The 20,023-nt window shown below is 32.9% G+C and overlaps 1 protein-coding gene across 5 annotated transcripts in view; it reads left to right on the top strand.

The window, feature by feature from the left end:
- Window positions 1-20,023, top strand: part of DENND1B (DENN domain containing 1B) — a 277,522-nt gene that overhangs the window by 115,036 nt on the left and 142,463 nt on the right. For 3 of the 5 annotated variants that reach the window (XM_059147012.1, XM_059147013.1, XM_059147014.1), the window contains exons 6-8: window positions 4,501-4,570; window positions 15,553-15,633; window positions 19,064-19,123. In XM_059147012.1, the coding sequence (XP_059002995.1) occupies window positions 4,501-4,570; window positions 15,553-15,633; window positions 19,064-19,123 (211 nt within the window). The remainder of the gene's footprint in view (window positions 1-4,500; window positions 4,571-15,552; window positions 15,634-19,063; window positions 19,124-20,023) is intronic. The other 2 variants (XM_059147015.1, XM_059147017.1) reach the window with 1 other exon arrangement.

Raw genomic sequence — 20,023 nt, 5'->3', positions numbered from 1 at the left:
AAATTTGTGGTCATTGGACATGTTTATTTAAAGACTGAATGTTAAGGAACTACATGCCATTGGGTGATGGGCTATCTATAGTGGACCCCTGAGCAAATATTGCTCAGTCAGATTGATCAGAGAGTTCTAATCCCAGACTTGCTATTTGGTAGCTTTGTGACCCTGGATAAGTTGTTTTACTTTAGTTTTGTCAATTATACATTGTGGCATTATTTTAATAATTAAATGAGATAACACATACAAACTACCTAGCATGTTTTCATACATATAGTTAGTGCTTAAGAAGTTTTATTCCCTGTTCTTCTAATTATTTTAACATACAGAGTCTCATTCTTGGATTCTGCTCTGTAGTCCCTAGAGTACAGACGGACTAGTGAGTCATATTGCCCCAATAGAAATAACAGAGCATCTTGGAGCCTTAGAGATGACCATGAGAAATATGCCAAGTGTAAACTTTGTTGCCATAGTTTAAAAAAAATAATGTTAGTCTCATTTATAGATGAAATCATATTAGAAGTAGTTATAAAATATTACAGTGTCTAGCAGTGCTATAAACATAGTAGAGTTGAGTGTTGAATTTGATGACTAAGAGAATGAATGTGAGAACAAAATCTAGCATATCGTGTATCAAGAGCAAACATAGCCTGGTGCCAGGATGAAATTCGGCCAGAGTTGGTATTCTTGGAGATTATAAAAAAGAGCAGTAATTATATAGGTAGCAAAATACCTCACACTGTTAAATTTTGAGAAGTAACCTAAATATTAATTATTTAATTCAATTTGTTTTATTTTCAAAAACAGTTAAATAATCTTACAGATAAGTTGTAATTTTATGAGTTAGCTTTTATGAAAAATTGTTTCAGTTAATCTTCACAATTTGAAAGAAAATTGAGAGGGGAAGATAGCTAATAAAAAGTAATAATGTAAAGATGAGAAAACCAGAACACTGAAGAGTATTTGTACTATTAGTAGGAATGCAAACTGATGTATAGCACTGTGTAAAACAGTATAGAGAGTCCTCAAAAAGTTAAAAATAGAACTAGTCTATGATCCAGCAGTTGCACTACTGGGTATTTATCCAAAGAATACAAGAACACTAATTCAAAGGGATATACACACCTCTAGGTTTATAGCAGTATTATTTACAATAGCCAGGGTATGGAAGCAGCATAAGTGTTGATCCATTGATAGATGAATGGATAAAGATGTGGTGTATGTGTTTGTGTGTATATGTCTGTACATATATACATATACATATAATATCTCTCTGTATATATACACACACATATATATAATTCAGCCATAAAAAGAGTGAACACTTGTCATTTGCAACAACATGGATGGAGGTAGAGAGTATAATGCTAAGTGAGATAAGCCAGAGACAAATGTCATATGATTTCACTCATATGTGGAAATAAGAAACAAAACAAATGGTAAAGGGTTAAAAAATGAGAGAGAGAGAAAGAGGGAGAGAAGGAAAGACAAAGCAAAAAACACAGACTCTTAATTACAGAGCAATCTGATGTTATCAGAGGGAAGGATTGTTGGGGATTGGATTAAATTGCAATGGGGATTATGGAGTGTCCTTGTGAGGAGCACCAGGGGATGTATAGAACTCTTGACTTTATTATGCACCCGAAGCTAATATAACACTGTATGTTAACTAACTGGAATTAAAATAAAAACTTAAAAAAAGAAAAGCACGCAAGGCAAAAAAGTGTTCAGGTATTTTGTGTAGAAGAAGATCCTCACTTTGTAATGACTTATGAGATAATTTATTATAATTTCTTTATAGTGGTCCAAGAAAGAAGGTTTATGGTTAAAAAGGCTTTACATTATTTGAGTAAGATGAAAATGACAATGTAAGGATTAGCAGACATGCAGCCATCTAAAATCAATAAATTTTGCGTTATCTGGAAATTCTTGAGAGCAAGATAGAAACAGACCATCATGCTCCTTGAATAGATTAGATGAATAGATTAGATCTCATTTTATGTGAACACAGAGATCTGAACTACATGACATACTGAAGTTTTCCTGAAGTAACAATTTCTTCAGGTCATTAAAAGTTGAAATATGAATATGAAATGAATATGAATTGCTTGCAAATGAAAAAGTGGCACTCTGTCCAAGGAACTGTATTGTGTCTTAGTAGAAGGACATTCTCCATGAAGATCATTTCATTTAGTTATAATGAGCATAGAAAATAAGATGTGGTAATTTGCGTAGTATTGAGTTGAAAATTTAAAAATAGTGTTAATAATCTTTTTCTTTTTTTGGTGAGAGGTATAGCAGAATAGCTGTCTAAATGCTAGAGTTAAAGAGTTGTTGCATCATTTAAATATGATGGTTGAGAATACCAATACTGATCTGATTTTTAGGTTTCCCAGAGGGTGTAGAGTGTTACTCTTTAGGCCTTTGTACAGTTTATTCTTAGATTTAATTGTTCTTTCATAAGATTAGATTTGTCTCCTATATCTTAGTGTTCCTCCTTTTTTTTCACTCTCTCATTTTGTCAAAGCCATCCTTTAGTAGCTTCCCCAAAACAGTACAAAAGTGGTAGATTTTTGAGTGCTAGCATGACAGAAGATGTTGTTAACCTAGCCCCACACCTGATTCGTTGTTTCTCAGGGCAGAGAATTATAGGTTGCAAAGGGATTTAATCTCTGCATTTTGAAGGTGTAATCTTCTTACTGTCTGGGATTGCTGGTGAGAGGTTCAGTGGCATTTTTAACTTAATTCCTTTGTATGTTACCTGTTTTGTCTCTTTGGAAATTCTTAGGTGCTTTTCTGTCTCCTATTATGGAATTTCACTGTGATATTCATTTATTTTACAGTTTACCCAGTGGCACTCTCAATATGGACACTCATAGCTGAAGTTCTAGGAATTTTTCCTGCAGCTTTAAAGAAGAAATTTTCATTCCTTTTTTCCCACTTTTCTTTCTTTTTTGGAACTATTACTGTTATTCAGCTACATAATTCTTGAGATCAATGCCCTGATATTTTGACATTTATTCTTCTGTTATCCATTGGTTTATCCCTTTATTCTAGTTGCTAGGAGATATTCTTGATTTAGTTCCTAATTTATCAATTTTAATTTTTTTTTTAAAAAGATTTTATTTATTTATTTGACAGAGAGAGAGATCACAAGCAGGCAGAGAGGCAGGCAGAGGGGGAAGCAGGCTCCCTGCTGAGCAGAGATCCTGATGCAGGGCTTGATCCCAGGACCCTGAGATCATGACCTGAGCTGAAGACAGAGGTTTAACCCACTGAGCCACCCACTTGCCCCCCAAATGTACTTCTGTTGTGACTTTAGATTACTCTTGAATCAAAAAGCATCTTTCATAGCTATTAATAAATCAGACATTATGTGAAAAATGCAGATAGAATGTTGTTTTTCTCAGCTCTATACATTGATTTTTAAATTTTAATTGTTATATACATGTACTGTTGTCAGAATACAGTTACGTATTAAAAGCATCACATGTTTTTCTCTTAGAAAGTAATCTGTTATAATAATTCTTTGAAAAAAAAGAATACTTTTTTTTAAAAAAGATTTTGTTTATTTATTTGACAGAGAGGGATCACAAGGAGGCAGAGAGGCAGGCAGAGAGAGAGAAGGGGGGAAGCAGGTTCCCTGCTGAGTAGAGAGCCCAATGCGGGACTTGATCCCAGGACCCTGAGATCATGACCTGAGCTGAAGGTGGAGGCTTAACCCATTGAGCCACCCAGACACCCAAAAAGAATACATTTTAATAAACAATTAAACCTTTGGATAGATTTTAAATATACTAATATCTTAATTTATTAATAAGGAGTACAGATTTGGGGGTTTATTGAATTTTAGACAGTATTTTGCTTTCATAAGAATTAGTTATATTTGCATCTAGTAAAGTGAATCAAAATGTATTTTCAGTTGTATATAATTTTACAATTTTTAAAATGGGCTTTCTGTTGTGTATATTGATGTTTACTTTGAAATTTATCACCCTACTTGACCATCAGTTTCAAATAATTGATTAATTAGGCACATATTTCTATTGTATTATATATTCTCTTCAGTAATCATTAATAAGAAATGATTGTGTATTTTGAAAGCTTCTTAAGATTAGTTTTTGTTTTGTATTATATTTTATTACAGTGGTTAACTTTTATTCTATGAGTGCTTTTAGTACACTTGTACCATGCATACTATGATATAGGATTAAATAATTTTACTGCAGAAAAAATAGAAGTATGTAATACATAACTTTAATAATAGAACTTTGGATCATTATTATTTTATGAAAACTAGTAATAGATAATATTTAAAATTTTACTATAATAGTAAGGAGAGCATTGGTATAGTTCTTTTCTGCCATCTAGGATTAAGCTGTTTGAAATAATAAAAAATTAATGTTTTCATCTCTTTTCTTGATTCTAAATAATATGTCCATATACATTTTTAAAGGTTTTTGGTTTTTTTGTTTGTTTTTGTTTTTGTTTCCTGTTTTTTTACAGTTACCTGCCATGGTTTGAAGTATATTACAAGCTTCTCAATACTCTGGCAGATTACTTGGCTAAGGAACTGGTAAGCTATGTTTTTTCACCAATTTTTTCTCATGTTGTAAAATACAACATAAAGTTTACCATTTTAAGTATCTTCAAGTGTACAGTTCTATGTCATTAAACACATTCGCCTTGTTCTGTGCCACCATCAGCAGCAGCATCTCTAGAACTTTTCTATCTTTCCAAATTGAAACTCTGTGCCCCATAGAACGACTTTCCTTTCTCCTCCCCTGAGTCTCTGGCAACAGTCATTTTATTTTCTGCCTGCATGAATTCGAATGTGTACCTCATGTAAGTAGAATTATATAATACTTGTTCTTCTGTGACTAGCTTATCTCCCTTAGCAGGTTTTTGGGGGTTCATCCATGCTGTCGCAAGTGCCAGAATTCCTTTCTTTTTTAAGGCTGAATAAAACTTCATTATATGTACACACCACATTTTGTTGATTTGTTCATCTATAGATGAACAGCTGGGATGCTTCTACCTTTTGGCTGTTGTGGATAGTGCTGTTAGAAACATGGGTATACAAGTATCTGTTTGAGTTGCTGTATTATATTTGAATTGCTGAGTAATATGGTAATTCTATGTTTAATTTTTTTGAAGGACTGCCATAATATTTTTCACATGGTATCACCATTTTACTTTCCCAGCAGCAATGTACAAGGTTCTAATTTCCCCAACACCTGCTATTTTCTCTTTTGTTTTTGTTTTGTTGAATTATTATTTACATACAGTATATTAATTTCGGGTGCACAGCATAATGATTTGACATTTGTGTACATTGTGAAATATTATTATAGTAACTCTAGTTAGCATCTGTCATTACTAACTATACAAAGTTACAGATGTGTGTGTGTGTGTGTGTGTGTTTGCATGTGTGTGATGGGAACTTTTAAGATTTACTTTCTTAATCTTTCAAATTTGCAATACAATATTGACTATAGTCACCATGCTGTACATTACATGCTCTTGACTTATTTATGTTGTAAGCGGAAGTATGTGCTTCTTGATCACTTCACCATTCCACCCATCCCCCAACCTCTTCCCCTCCAGCAACCATCAACCTAATCTGTTCTCTGTATCTATGAGTTTTATTTTGTTTTGTCTTTGTTTTGTTTTTTAAATTCCATATGTAAGTCAAATCATATGGTGTTTGTCTTGCTCTGACTTATTTTACTTAGCATAAGTGACCTCAGGGTCCATTTATGATGTCACAAATGGAGAGATTTTGTTCTTTTTATGGCTGAGTAGTTTTCCACTGTGTGTATGTGTTTGTGTGTGTACAATACCTCTTTATCCATTCATCCACTGATGGACACTTGGCTCATTTCCATATCTTGGCTGTTGTAAATTATGGCACGATGGACATAGTGCATGTATCTTTTCAAATTAGTGTTCTTATGTTCTTCACACATATACCCAGAGATGGAGTTGCTGGATCACATGGCAGTTCTAGTTTTAATTTTTTAAGAACTTCCAAACTGTTTTCTACAGTGGCTGCACCAGTTTACATTTCTAGCAATAGTGTGCAAGGATACACATCCTTTTTCCACATCCTTGCCTATACCCGTTATTTCTTGTTCTTTTTGCAATAACCATTATGACAGGTGTGAGGTGATAACTCATTGTGCTTTTGATTTGCATTTCCCTAATGAGTAGTGATGTTGAGCATCTTTTCATGTGCCTATTGGCAGTCTGTTTGTGTTCTTTGGAAAGATGTCTATTCAGACCTTCACCCCATTTTTTAAATCAATGTTTATTTTTTTGTTATTGAGTTGTATGAGTTCTTTATGTGTTTTGTATATTAAATGTATGTTGTATATTAAACCCTTATTGGATACATGATTTGTAAATATCTTTTATTCAATACATTACCTTTTAACTTTGTGGATGGTTTCTTTCACTTTGCTTTTTAGTTTGATGTAGTCTCATTTCCTTTCTTTTTTCTACCTTTCTTTTTTTCTTTTCTTTCTTTCTTTTTTTTTTTTTTTTTGCTTTTGTAGCCATTGACTCTTAAGTCAGACCCAAAATTGTCTCCAAGACCTGCATATATTTTCTTTTAGGAGTTTTATAGTTTCTGCTTTTACCTTCAAGTCTTTAACCGATTTTGAGTTAATTTTTGTGTGTGGTACAAAATAGTGATCTAGTTTCATTCTTTTGCATATGACTGTCCAGTTTTCCCAGCACCATTTATTAAAAAGAATGTCCTTTATCCATAATCTTGCCTCCTTTCTCATAAATTAATTGACCGTGTATGTGTGGTCTCTTTGTTCCATCCCACTGATTTTTGTGTCTGTTTTTGTGCCAGTAGCATACTGATTTGGTTACTATATCTTAGTAATATAGTTTGAAAACAGGAGCATGATGCCTTTAGCTTTGCTGTTCTTTCTCAAGATTCCTTTGGCTGTATAGGATCATTTGGGTTCCATACAGATTTTAGAATTATTTGTCCTAATTCTGTGAAAAAAATGACATTAGAATATTGATATGGATTACTTTGAATCTATAGATAAAATGGGTAAGATGGATATTTTAATGTGGTCTTTTAATTCATAAGACCAGATTATCTTTCCATTTATAGTGTCATCTTCAGTTTCTTTCATCCGTGTCTTCTGGTTTTTAATACATAGGTCTTACACTTTCTGGGTTAAATTTTTTTCAAGGTATTTTATTCTTTTGATGCAATTATAAATGGGATTGTTTTCTTTATTTCTCTTTCTGAATAGTTTACTGTTAGTATAGAAACACAACAGATTTTTGTATATTGATTTGGTATCCTGCAACTTTGCTGATTTTTATCTGTTCTAACAGGTTTTTATTTTTGGGAGTTTTTTGATTACTCATTCAGTCTCCTTATGAGTAATCACTCTATTTAATTTTTCTATTTCTTCATGATTCAGTCTTGGAAGATTGTAAATTTTTAGGAATTTATCCATTTCTTCTAAGTTGTTGAATTTGTTGGCATAACATTATTTTAGTAATCTGTTATGATCATTTGTATGTTCCTTTGGTGTGAGTTGTATCTTCTTTTACTTTTGATTTTATTTATTTGAGAACTCTCTCTTTTTTCCTTGTAAATCCAGCTAAAGGTTTGTCAAGTTTGTTTCTGTTTTTAAAAAACCAACTCTTAGTTTCACTGATCTTTTCTATTGCCTTTTGAGCCCCTGTTTCACTTATATGTTCTCTGACATTTATTATTTCCTCCCTTCTACAAAATTGGGGCTTCATTTTTCTTTTTACATTTTTTTTAGGTGCAAAGTTACTCTACTTGATATTTTTCATATTTCATGTGGTTTATATTACTATAAAGTTTAGAGTTTATATCACTAATCACTAATAGAGTGATATTACATCCACTAATAGTTTATATCACTATAAAGTTTAGAATTTAAAGTTTAGAGCTATTTTACTATATCCTATAGATTTTGGTGTGTTATATTTTCATTTGCCTCAAGGTATTTTTTTAATTTCTTTTTTTTTTTAATTTCATTGAGCCATTGGTTATTCAGTAGTATGTTGTCTAATCTCTATTTGTTTGTGATTTTTCCAGTTATCTTGTAATTGACATCTAGTTTTTGTACAGTTTTTGTTGGAAAAGATGTTTGATGTGATTTCTATTTTCTTGAATATATTGAGACTTGTTTTGTAGCCTAACATATGAAATATCCTGGAGATTGTTTCATGTACACTTGGAAAGAATGTGTATTCTACTGTTTGGGGATGGAATGTTTGTTATATATATAGCTCATCTGGTCTAATGTGTGTCTTAGGGCCAATGTTCCCTTATTGATTTCCTGTTTGGATGATCCATTCTTTGATGTAACCAGTGTATTAATGTCTCCTGCTATTATTGTATTACTGTCAATTTCAACTTATTGTATTATTGTCAATTTCTCCCTTCACAAATGTTGTATCTTCTTGCTGGATTAACCCCTTTGTCATTATGTAATGCCCATTTTTGTTTTTTTATTATGTTCTTTGTTTCAAAGCCTATTTTGTCTGATATAAGTATAGCTACCACACTTTCTTTCAGTTTCCTTTTTCATGAAGTATCTTTTTCTATTCCTTCATTTCCTTTCTGTGTGTATACTTACGTATGCTGTGAGTCTCTTGTAGGCAGCATATAGATGGGCATGGTTTTGTTTGTTTTTTTTTTTTTAAATTTTTAAAAGATTTAATTTATTTATTTGACAGAAACAGACACAACAAGAGAGGGAACACAGGCAGGGTAAGGGGCAGAGGGAAAGGAAGAAGCAGGCTCCCCGCTGAGCAGGGAGCCTAGCCTGATGTGGGGCTCAATCCCAGGACCCTGGGATCATGACCTGGGCTGAAGGCAGACTGAGCCACCCAGGCACTCCTGTTTTTGTTTTTGTTTTTGTTTTCAATTATGTAGCCACTTTGTATTTCTTGATTGAAGAATTTAGTCCATTTGCATTTAAAGTAATTGTGTATACTTATGTAATTATCGCCATTTTGTTCAATTGTCTGGCTATTTTGTAATTCTTCTCTGTTTTGGTCTTCTCTTGCTTTCTTCCTTGTTGGTTTGATGGATTTATGCTGCTGTATACTTTGATTCCTTTTTCATTTTCTTTTGTGAATCTGCTGTAGGGTTTGGCTTTGTGGTTATGATGAAGCTTACACATAACATCTTATATACTTAATAGTGTATTTTAAGCTGATAGCAACTTAAATTTGAGTGCATTTTAAAACTAAATTTTTACCCACCTTCCCATAAAAACACGTTTTATTTTTTATTTTTTTAGTGAGAGAGAATACGTGTGGGGAAGGGCAGAGAGAGAGAAGGAGAGAATTGTAAGCAGGCTTCACACTCAGTGCATATGGAGCCTTATGACCCTGAGATGATGACCTGAGACAAAATCAGGAGTCAGACACTTAATCACTGAGCCACCATGGTGCCCCCATGTTTTATGCTTTTGATGTCAATTTTAAGTCTCTTTATTTTCTATATTCCTTAACCAACTGAGCCACCCAGGCGTCCCTATTTTCTATATTCCTTAACCATAATGATTATGGTTTTAATTATTTTCACTACCATTGCCTTTTAACCTTCATATTAGCTTTGTAAGTGTTTAATCTACTACCTTTACAATGTATTTACTAATGAGATTTTTACTTTCATATGTGTTCTTAATAATTATTACCCTTTCTTTTCAGCTTAGAGAAATCTCTTTAACATTTCTTATAGGGCCAGATTAGTGGTGTTGTATTTCCTTAGCTTTTGTTTGTCTGGAAAGCTCTTTCTCTCTACTTCAAATTTGAGTGATAACCTTGTAAGGTAAAGTATTTTTGGTTGGAAGTTTGTTTTCCCTCAACACTTTGAATGTATCATGCCATTTTCTTCTGGCCTACAAAGTTTCTGCTGAGAAATCTGCTGATAGCATTATGGGTGTTCCTTTGTTACAAGTCGTTTTTCTCTTGCTGCTTTTCAGACTCTCTATATTTTGATATTTTAATTATGTTTCTTGGTATGTGTCTCTTTAGGTTCATCTTGTTAAGAAGTCTCTGGGCTTCATGGGGGCACCTGGGTGGCTCAGTGGTTTAAAGCCTCTGCCTTTAGCTTGGGTCATGATTCCAGGGTCCTGGGATCGAGCCCCACATTAGGCTCTCTGCTCAGCAGGGAGTCTACTTCTCCTTCTCTCTCTGCCTGCCTCTCTGCCTACTTGTAGTCTCTGTCAAATAAATAAATAAAATCTTAAAAAAAAAAAAAGTCTCTGGGCTTCCTGGGTCTGGATATCTGTTTTTAACACCCTGTTAGGGATGTTTTCAGGTATTTTTTTTTCAAATAACTTTCAAATTATTTTCCTGTCCCCTATAATATGGATGTTATTCTGCTTGATATTATCCACAGGTCCTTTAAAGCTATCTTTACTTTTTAAAATAATTTTTTCTTTTTGCTCATTTGTTTGGGTTAGTTCCTCTGCCTTGTCTTCTGGATCACTGATTCCAGTCTGCTGTTGAACCCCTGTAGTGTATTTTTCAGTTTAGTTCTTTTCTGTGACTTTTTTTTTTTTAGGATTTTATTTATTTATCAGAGAGAGAGGGGAGAGAGCGAGCACAGGCAGACAGAATGGCAGGCAGAGGCAGAGGGAGAAGCAGGCTCCCCGCCGAGCAAGGACGCTGGCATCATGACCTGAGCCGAAGGCAGCTGCTTAACCAACTGAGCCAACCAGGCGTCCCTTTTCTGTGACTTCTATTTGATACTTTCCTGTATATATATTTTTTATCTTTTTGAAGTTTTTACTGTGTTCATCTGGTCTTCTCCCAATTTCAGTGAGCATCTTTATGACCATTGCTTTGAGCTCTTTATCAGGTAAATTATTCATCTCCATTTCTTGTAGGGTTTTTTCCCTAGAGCTTTATCTTGTTCTTTCATTTGGAATATATTTCTGTTTCCTCATTTTGGTTGGTTTCTATTCTATGCATTAGACGAAAAAGGTGTTTCTCTTATTCTTGAAAGAATGACTTTTTATTGATGAACCTTATCATACAACCCTGCCTTAGCTCATGGTTGTCTCTTGAACCTTTATGATTGTCTAAACACCCTGATTCATTATTGATAACTCCTAGTTGTTGAGATAGTCCATATCCTTTGAATGTCCCAGAGGGAGGGATCTCTCAGCTCCTAGTTTTGGCTGGTTGGAAGCTAGATCCTCAGGCAGCAGCTTTAAAGTTATGTAAATAGTTTGTGGGACAGCAATCAGAAAGTCTGATGGTGTTCAGACCCATCAATCTGGAAAAATACCCTTGGTGACAGTGGCAAAAGTGTGGTTTCATACTTATGAAATACTTTGGTAGCCTTTAGGTGTGTGGTAATCCTAAAGTAATTCTCTCAGTAGAAGTTTCAGGATAAGTAAATAGGAAGACTGTATTTCCTTCTACTGTTTGTAGAGCCCTGAGGGTGGTAGCCTGCCAAGAACTTTCTCTTCAGCTTCGCCCTGGCTACCAGAGCCAGGTGTTCAAGGAGCATTCCCTGTGTAGGCTGTAAATTCTGCTGGCTGTGGTGGGGCTGCAGGAATGGCATAGGGCCAGGATGTGCCCACCAGCACTAGAAAGGTAGAGGGAGAAAGCAAACATGACACCTACCAGTACCTCTATTCTGGAGAGAGTTTGAATAAGCTCCTCCTCCTCTGGCAGATGCTTTAGGATTGGCAAATGAATCTCCTTCATGTAGGTCCAGGTGCTCTCCATACTGCTGCTTTTGTGCTTGGTCCTGTGGCAGGTGAGTCTGTGCACAAGTTCTTCAAGAGTAGGAACTCTATTCTCTACAACTCATTGTTCTCCTGGACATAAGCCCTGTTGATTTTCAAAGCCAGACATTTGGGGAGCTCATTGCTCTGGTGCAGGTCTGAAGGGTTGAGGTGCCTTATATATGTCGTAAGCCCCTTGCTTATCAGGGAGAAGCTGCTTGAGATCCTTCCTGATTGTGGGTCACCACATGGTGGATGGAGTTTTGGATGAGGCCATATCTCTGCCTCTTACATTTCTCAGTGTGGTCTTTTATTCTTTGTTGTGCAGGAGCTATTCAGCTAGTTTTCAGGTATTTTTCTGGGGGAATGATTTCATATGTAGCTGTAGATTTGCTGTATCTATAGGAGGAGATGAATTCAGGACTTACGCTGCCCTCTTGGAATGCCTCCTTGTTTTGTATTTATAACAGCCATTCTAATGGGTGTGAAGTGGTATATCATTGTGGTTTTGATTTGTATTTCTTTAATTCTTGATGTAGAGTATTTTCATGTGCTTATTGGTCATTTAGTTTTCTTCTCTGGAAAAATATCTGTTCAAATTCTTTGCCCATTTTTAAGCAAATTTTGTTGTTGGGTAGCAGTTCTATATATTATCAGATATTAATCCCTTATTAAATATATGATTTGTAGATATTTTCTTCCATTCCATAGGTTGCCTTTTTACTTTGCTAATTGTGTCCTTTGATTCACAAAAGTTTTTTTAATTTACATGAAGTCCAATTATGTATTTTTCTTTTGTTGCTTATGCTTTCAGCGTCATGTCAAAAAATTACAAATTCAGTGTCATGATGCTTTTCCCATATGTTTTCTTCTAAGAATTTTAGTTCTAGCCATTACATTTAGGTCTTTATCTTTTTTTTCTTAAAAATAAAAATGAAAACGCTGAAGTGTGCTTTTGAATTAATCAACTTTTCTAGGATGATATTTGTAAAATTTCCCCGTTAATCATTGTTTGAATTTTTTTACAAGAACTAATTTACTAAGATATGAGCTGTGCTATTTGATGTAATTTAATTCAAATAAAAGGTTTTTTAAAAATTTTGTAATGATTGCCTGTTATTGTTTTCTAATTTTTAAATTCAGGGTATATTTTCCATCCTTTGTTATCTTTTTAAATTTTCATTTGAGGTGCACCTGGGTGGTTTAATTGGTTAAGTGTCAACTTATGGTTTCAGCTCAGGTCATGATTTCCAGGTCATAAGATTGAGCCCCATGTTAGACTCCATGCTCAGTGAGGAGTGTGCCTGAAATTCTTTCTTTCTCCTCCTCCCTCTCCTTCCCCTTTGCTCCCTGCCCCCCGTTTGTACTTGTTCTCTCTCTCTCTCTCTAATAAATAAATAAATATATTCTTTAAAAAAATAGTCTCAGTTGATACTTTATTACTCTCAAGATTGTATTTTTCTGGATTGGCCTGACATTGTTTTTCCATTGTTTCTAACTATATAATGTCTTTCTTTGATCTTTTTCATCTATCTATACCTAAAACTTTGATGTTCTTTTTTGTATTCTTAGTTTTCTCTTTTTCTGTACATTTATGGCCATTTCATACATACTCATAGCTATAAGTACCACTATATTTTGATTTTTAAGAATGTTCTTTTTGAAACCTGATTATATCATATCACTGCTTACAATCTTCTTATAGTTCCCTTTTTTCTCTTAGAATAAAATCTAAACTTGTCTGCTGCCTGACATATAAGAAGTTCCGTGATCTGGTTTCTGATATTCCTTCCTGGCTAAACTGCTTCTTTCTTACACATAATGTACTATCCAGTTATCTTGAATCATTCAGGTTTTCCAGAATTCCTATATAATTATCTTTCAAGATTATGTCACTCACTCATGATTACTGATAGAACACTCATCTTTTAAGATTCAATGTGTAAATATCTTTAAAAAACAAAACCCAAGTTCAGCACAAATACTATTCCAGATACTTCTTATTAAATAGAGCTTAAATGTATTATTATTGAATTAAGATACTCCTTTTATGCTTCTGGTAAACAGTCTCCTAATTTGGCAACCAAATTTTATTATTATATCATAATAGCAAGGTTTGCTGTTTGTCAGAAGTTCAGGTATATTTGTATGTGTGTGTGTAAATATTTCCCCCTCTACACTTGACATCCATAATTCTGTGAAGTATTCATTAGAAGGTCATTTTTTACTTGAACAGTTTTATGTTGAAGCTATACAGTCATTTTCCTAGCAAAATAACTGGAAATAAAAGAATTTAAGTATAGCAATGGAAACTTAAAACCAGAATTTTACTTTATGATTATTTCTTGTTCTTTGTTTTTATGAGTATACATTTGAAACCAGCATTAATTCCATTAGTCATGCAAATTTAGAATACTTTACTTTTAGAAACTCTTACTGTTAAGTTAATGCTTACATATCTATAATATGTCAGTCTCTCTGAGACCATCAGTAACACTGAAATATATAAAAGAAAATACTGTGAACAAATCCGTATAATTTTAGTTTTCTGAAAAGAGGAAATAAGAGAGACTACATTTATGTTCCTAATCAGAGGAAACTGTATCGTAGGTTCAACAGTATTAATTAAAAAACCAGAAGTAAATCTATAATTGTAATATTTTTTCTTTTTATTTTTAATCCAGTGTCACAGGCTATATAGATTGATATTTAGATTTTATAATCGAAGTTATCCTTACCTAATCAACATCAGACAAGTATAAAGATATTTTAAAAGCTAGACTTTAAAAAACCTTATGTAGTCATAGGAGTTTTGTATAGACAGAGCATTAAATATCATCCAGAATATTCTCTGGATATATTTCATTTCTTAATGGTCAAGAGATAAGTTCTATAGTCATTTCTTTTAAGTCATTCTAGGGAGAATTCCAAATAGGCAGTTTTGAGCACACAGTTCACAAACACTTACAGAAATTGGAATTATTAAGGTTTGTTAGTTAATTTATAAGACAAATTATGAGAAGTTATAAGTCTCATATCCAAATTCCTTAATATTAATTATTACCATTTTTGAACAATTGTCATTTTCTCTGGTATATTGTCCACACCTAAATATTTTAAGAATAAAAATCATGTGTATAAAAAGCTACCTTTATATATTTATTATTGGGTTTATATGCATAACTTGGAAAAAGTGAGCATGCATATCAAGGTACATTATTATTTTACATATTCAGGGAACTAGATGTGTTATATCTTCTATTTAATTCCATTTATTGTGAGTCAAGTAGTGACTGGTAGCTCTTTAGAAATGAACTATGTAGAATAACCTGTATGTTGTATTTTAGTACAATGATCATACTAAACTGTATCTATTCCTTAAAAATTAAGTTTAAGATTTTAAAATTAAAATGGAAAATGGAAGCATTCAGTGATCTGATAAAAAGTTGTTGTTTTTATTCAATCCCATTGTTCTTGAATTTAATGATTTAAATGATTTCCTCTATAGATAGCATTAGCGTATTTTATAATAATGAAGTTTTGCCAAATAGAGATCTGTACTCAGTAGAAATATTGCTGTTATGCTTTTTGGATAAAGATATTTGATGATCTTTTTCATATTTATTAAATTTAAATATTTCAATTTCTGTTATTTGAAACATTCTTGAGGAAAGCAGTTGTCTAATCTGAACTTGTCTAATCTGAAAAGGCATAGTGCATGATTTATCAAGTAGTTTTAATTACATCACTTAGTATATAATTCATTTATAAAATGTACTTTTTCATTTTACTCTAGGAAAATGATTTGAATGAAACTCTCAAATCACTCTATAGCCACCCAGTACCAAAGGCAAACACTCCTGTCAGTTTGAGTGTGGTAAGTATTGAGTTATTAATTGATTTTTTTTTTTGTCATAGCACTTTGTCATTTAAAAACACATACAACTTCAGCAAACTCTGCTACTAGGGAAATGTCAGTGCTAGTAACATTACTGTAGGATGATAGTGGGACTTTTTGCCATGCTTCAACTATCATATTTTAGATGTATATTTTTATAGATCGTGAGTCACAGATTTTTAAAATTTACAGTAGCAGTAACCAAATCTATGAGAATATTTTGTAAGGAATATTGATTTTCAGGTGGTAAACTTTATCCTTAATAAGGAAACACACACGCATGTACACACACATGCACAATACCCTTCCTAAAATGAAAACAGTACATAATAAGAATTGAAAGTTTAGCATATAACTAATTATATGATAAAAATTGTGGGCTAAAGCTTCTTCTTTCCCTACACTGTGATCCATCTTCCCTTATAAACACCAAACACGGGACCCCTGGGTGGCTCAGTGGGTTAAATCCTCTGTCTTTGGCTTAGGTCATGATCCCAGATCTCCATAGAGCCTGATGCTGGGATCTAGCCCCACATCTGCTCTCTTCTCAGCAGGGAGCCCGTTTCCTCCTCTTTCTCTGCCTGCCTCTCTGCCTACTTGTAATCTCTGTCTGCCAAATAAATAAATAAAATCTTTAAAAAAAAAAAAAAAAAACACCAAACACTGAAAATATGGTTGAAGTTTGTCAAACCTAAGCCTGTGGTGGTGTAGATTACTTACTGCCAAGAGTTTTAATGTGCACATTAGTATTTTGGGAGATTTTGTAAATGTTCAAAGTTAATGATCACATATGTGGATGTTTTCATTAATAGTCAACATACCAAATAAAATGTTAAAATTTATTTATATTCATTTTAATTCTTCCAATGTAGTGGTAAATTGTGCCACTTATAAGGAAGAAAAAATATATAATGATGCAAGAAAAATTGAAAGAAAAAGTAAATTGAAGTATATGTAATCATATTTACATGTCTTTTGCTTTTTTGCACAATAAAGAAATTGTTACTTTCATTATATTCTTTGGTAATAACTTTCTTTTGCTTAAATTTTTCCTATAATTTTGCTTAATAATAGTATTCTCTGACATTGTTCTGTTCTATTTTTACTGTCAGCACCCTGGTTCAGATGCTTAGCACTTTAAATAGTTCTTACTTTAGAGTCTCTCTTTCTAATCCTTTCTACAAAACTCTTATCAGATTAAACTTCCTTAAACTATATAAAGTTTCTTTCTGAAACCTAAAAGCTCCCCATTTTCTGTAGAATTTGTCCAGAATTTGTCTTTCCAGCAGGCTTTCATTCATGACCACACACTACTTAGCCTCAGTCTCCCTTTTCATTTTTCTGTCTCTCTCCTTTTTTTCTTTTCCTAAGTTGATTCTCTACTCTGGTCACATTGTTCTGTTCATCTTCTTGAATGAACATCGAGTTTTCTCACTTGTACATCTTCCTTTTTTACTAAAGCCTCTTTGTAGACTATCCATCTTTAGTCTAGAACTAGCTCACTTCCCACTTTGTGAAACTTTCCTGTGTCGTTAACAGCATAAATTGTTCTTTTTTCCCCAGGATCTCTGTACCTTTATGTCTGCACCCTCTTTTTGAACACTGCCAAAGTGGAAATATTTAATAGTCATTTGGAGATTGCACACTGGAAATCTAAGGATAACGTGAAATTTTTAACCCAGATATAGCAGTCATCTGCAGAAATAGTTGTAAGAATACTTGAGCTATTTAAAGGACAGAATATAGAGAGAATAAAGCAGAGGCTGATGTCTAATTGCCAAAATACAATATAGAAGAAGGAAGGAGGTCAAGTGAAAGAATTAGAAGAAGGAAGTTAAGGAAGTTAAGGAGAAACTCAGATTTGTAGGTCACTAAACCCAAAAGAATGCAAGGTTAGTGGTTAGTGGAATGAAGTAGAAAGGTCAAGGAAAAACATCAAGATCAAAGAAAAGGTCTGGATTATCAAAAATAAGTGTCATTCTTTGAAGGAGTTGTATTTATAAAATGATTCTAACACTTTGTTATAGGGTAAAGGAAATATAGGTACTAAGATAATAGAGGGTGGCTATCCTAGATCGTTAATGGAGTTTGAGTGCTATAAATTCTGTAAGACTGATGATTCATAGACCTGTATCCCTGAAACAAACAATACATTATATGTAAATAAATAAATAATATCTTTTAAAAAAGTGTGTTGGTTTTAAATTGGAGTGTCATTTGTTCTGGAGTAAATAAATATCTTCTAAAAATACATTTCAAAAATACTGGATATTGAAATACTTCACCTTTATTAGTAAGAGTCATATATCAAAAACTATTAGATCTCTTAGTATCTAAAAATAGACGATACTGGTTTAAGTCATGGTCACTAAATGTGTGATGTTAGCAAAAAGTTAATATCTTGTGATGATTATTTTTCTTCATATGAGAAATTGAGTGAGTCCATTTTTGAGAAACTTGTTTGGGGAATTGTGTGAAATGATATATCTAGATATACTGTGAAAAGCTATCCTAACATTAGTTGTTAATGAATTGAAATTTTATTTCATTTGGATAACATATTTTGTACCATAGCTGAAATAATCTTGTTTAGGAAATTTGAGTGACTGTGTTCTATTCTATGTATTCATTTCTATAATTTAAGCCTTTTTGTAAGCTTTTGAGTCAATGTCTATGGTCGCTTTCAAATCTTGTACACCTTTTCTCAATACAGTATCTAAAGAATTGGCAGATTCAGCTGGTTGATAAAATATTGTCTTAAATTCGTGTAAAGTCCTAAATTCGTGTAAAGTCCATTTAGTAATTTCATTTGATTTCAGCTAGAGCTTACCAAAGTGCTATGTCTAGTGCTGTGCTGTTCCAGACTGGCAGAGTTGGGATCCAGAAACATTGTCCTCAGCTACTTGTTGAGGTTTTAGTTTTATGATGCCCAGTAACGACTGATCATCCTAGGAATTATTGTTCTTCCACAAAGTGGAAAGAAAATTTTGTTTGCACAATTTCTGATAGAAAAATGTGAGAAGCCTTGGGAAACTACTCTACTTTCTTATAATACCATATTTTGTGAATGCTCCAACACATGAATTTTTCAAGGCTTGACATTGAAACTATAAGAATATCACAGAGATCGTATAAAAAGTTAATATTTAATGTAAATGCTTACTTTGAAAGTACATTTCAAATTCACTAAATATCCACAGCATTTTCTACTCTCTTTTGAAAATGAAAATACTTTCTTTGAGATTTTTCTAGCATAAAATTAGCAAAACAGCATTTAAAATAGCATTTATAATTATAGTTGGATACTGTGGATAATGTAACTACATGAATTTGTCTCAGGTACACAGCAAATTGTGTAAACTTCCCCCATGAAAGTAAAATATTCATTTTTTCTCTCATATATTATAAGAACCAAGAGATATTTATTGCCAGTGAGCAAGTTCTGAAAGATCAGCCCTTCCTAGTACCGGTGAGTTAAAAGGTCATTGGCTTCTAAAAATCACTATTAAATTGAGAAAATAATTACTTCTTTCACTGTGTTTTTAAGATTTACTCCAGTCCTTTGGGAAATGGTTAATTTGTCTCTTTTAAGAAAATTAATCATTTGGAGTATATTTTCTGTTTATACTATCTTTTAGAGCATAGTTTTATGAAATATAGTACTATTAAAAACCCCTCCAAATAAAGTAGTTGATAGAGACCAAATCTATGCATATTCTCCATTGTCAGTAGTAGTAATGTTAACGTGCATTCACAGCATGAGATTTCTGTCACATTTTTTGTCACAAGGTCTCAGGAGACCTAGTGATTTATCTCATATTGTTCTTCTACTCTGGAAAATTATACATTATGACTGTGCTAACTAGCCTGTTCTGACTGGTTAATTGTGCCCAGTATTGGCTAGAATGTTTCTTTTCCAGTTTTTAACTATAAGACAGTATTAAGTATGTCCTTATGTGGTTAAGATAGGAAAATAATTTTGGAGATTAATATGAACAGAAAATAAAACAATTCTGGTGATTTAGTTTTACTGACTCTGGGTGGTAAAATTTGGGAACATGAATGGGGAACATGAAGACATACACAATATGCTTTTTATATAAATAGATCTATGAACTGTTGTATTGCTTTGAATATTATAGAAGGTAATTACTGTTCAGTGGGCGTATGAGGGTCATATTTTGAGATAATTACATTTTTAAAAGGTTTTAAATATTTAAAAATTATGTCCTATTGCTGCTTTCTGAATAATATAGTAGCTGATCTGTACCAGAAGATTTTGTTGTGACTTACCACAGACACTCTGGAATTTATGGCAAACCTCATTATTTTCCAGTCTCCCTAAATGTATTTATATGTATATGTGTGT

This window comes from Mustela lutreola, chromosome 14, assembly GCF_030435805.1.
Source record: "Mustela lutreola isolate mMusLut2 chromosome 14, mMusLut2.pri, whole genome shotgun sequence".
NCBI lineage: Eukaryota > Metazoa > Chordata > Mammalia > Carnivora > Mustelidae > Mustela > Mustela lutreola.
Note: the sequence above shows the minus strand (reverse complement) of the source record. Positions and strands in the feature narration are given on the sequence as shown.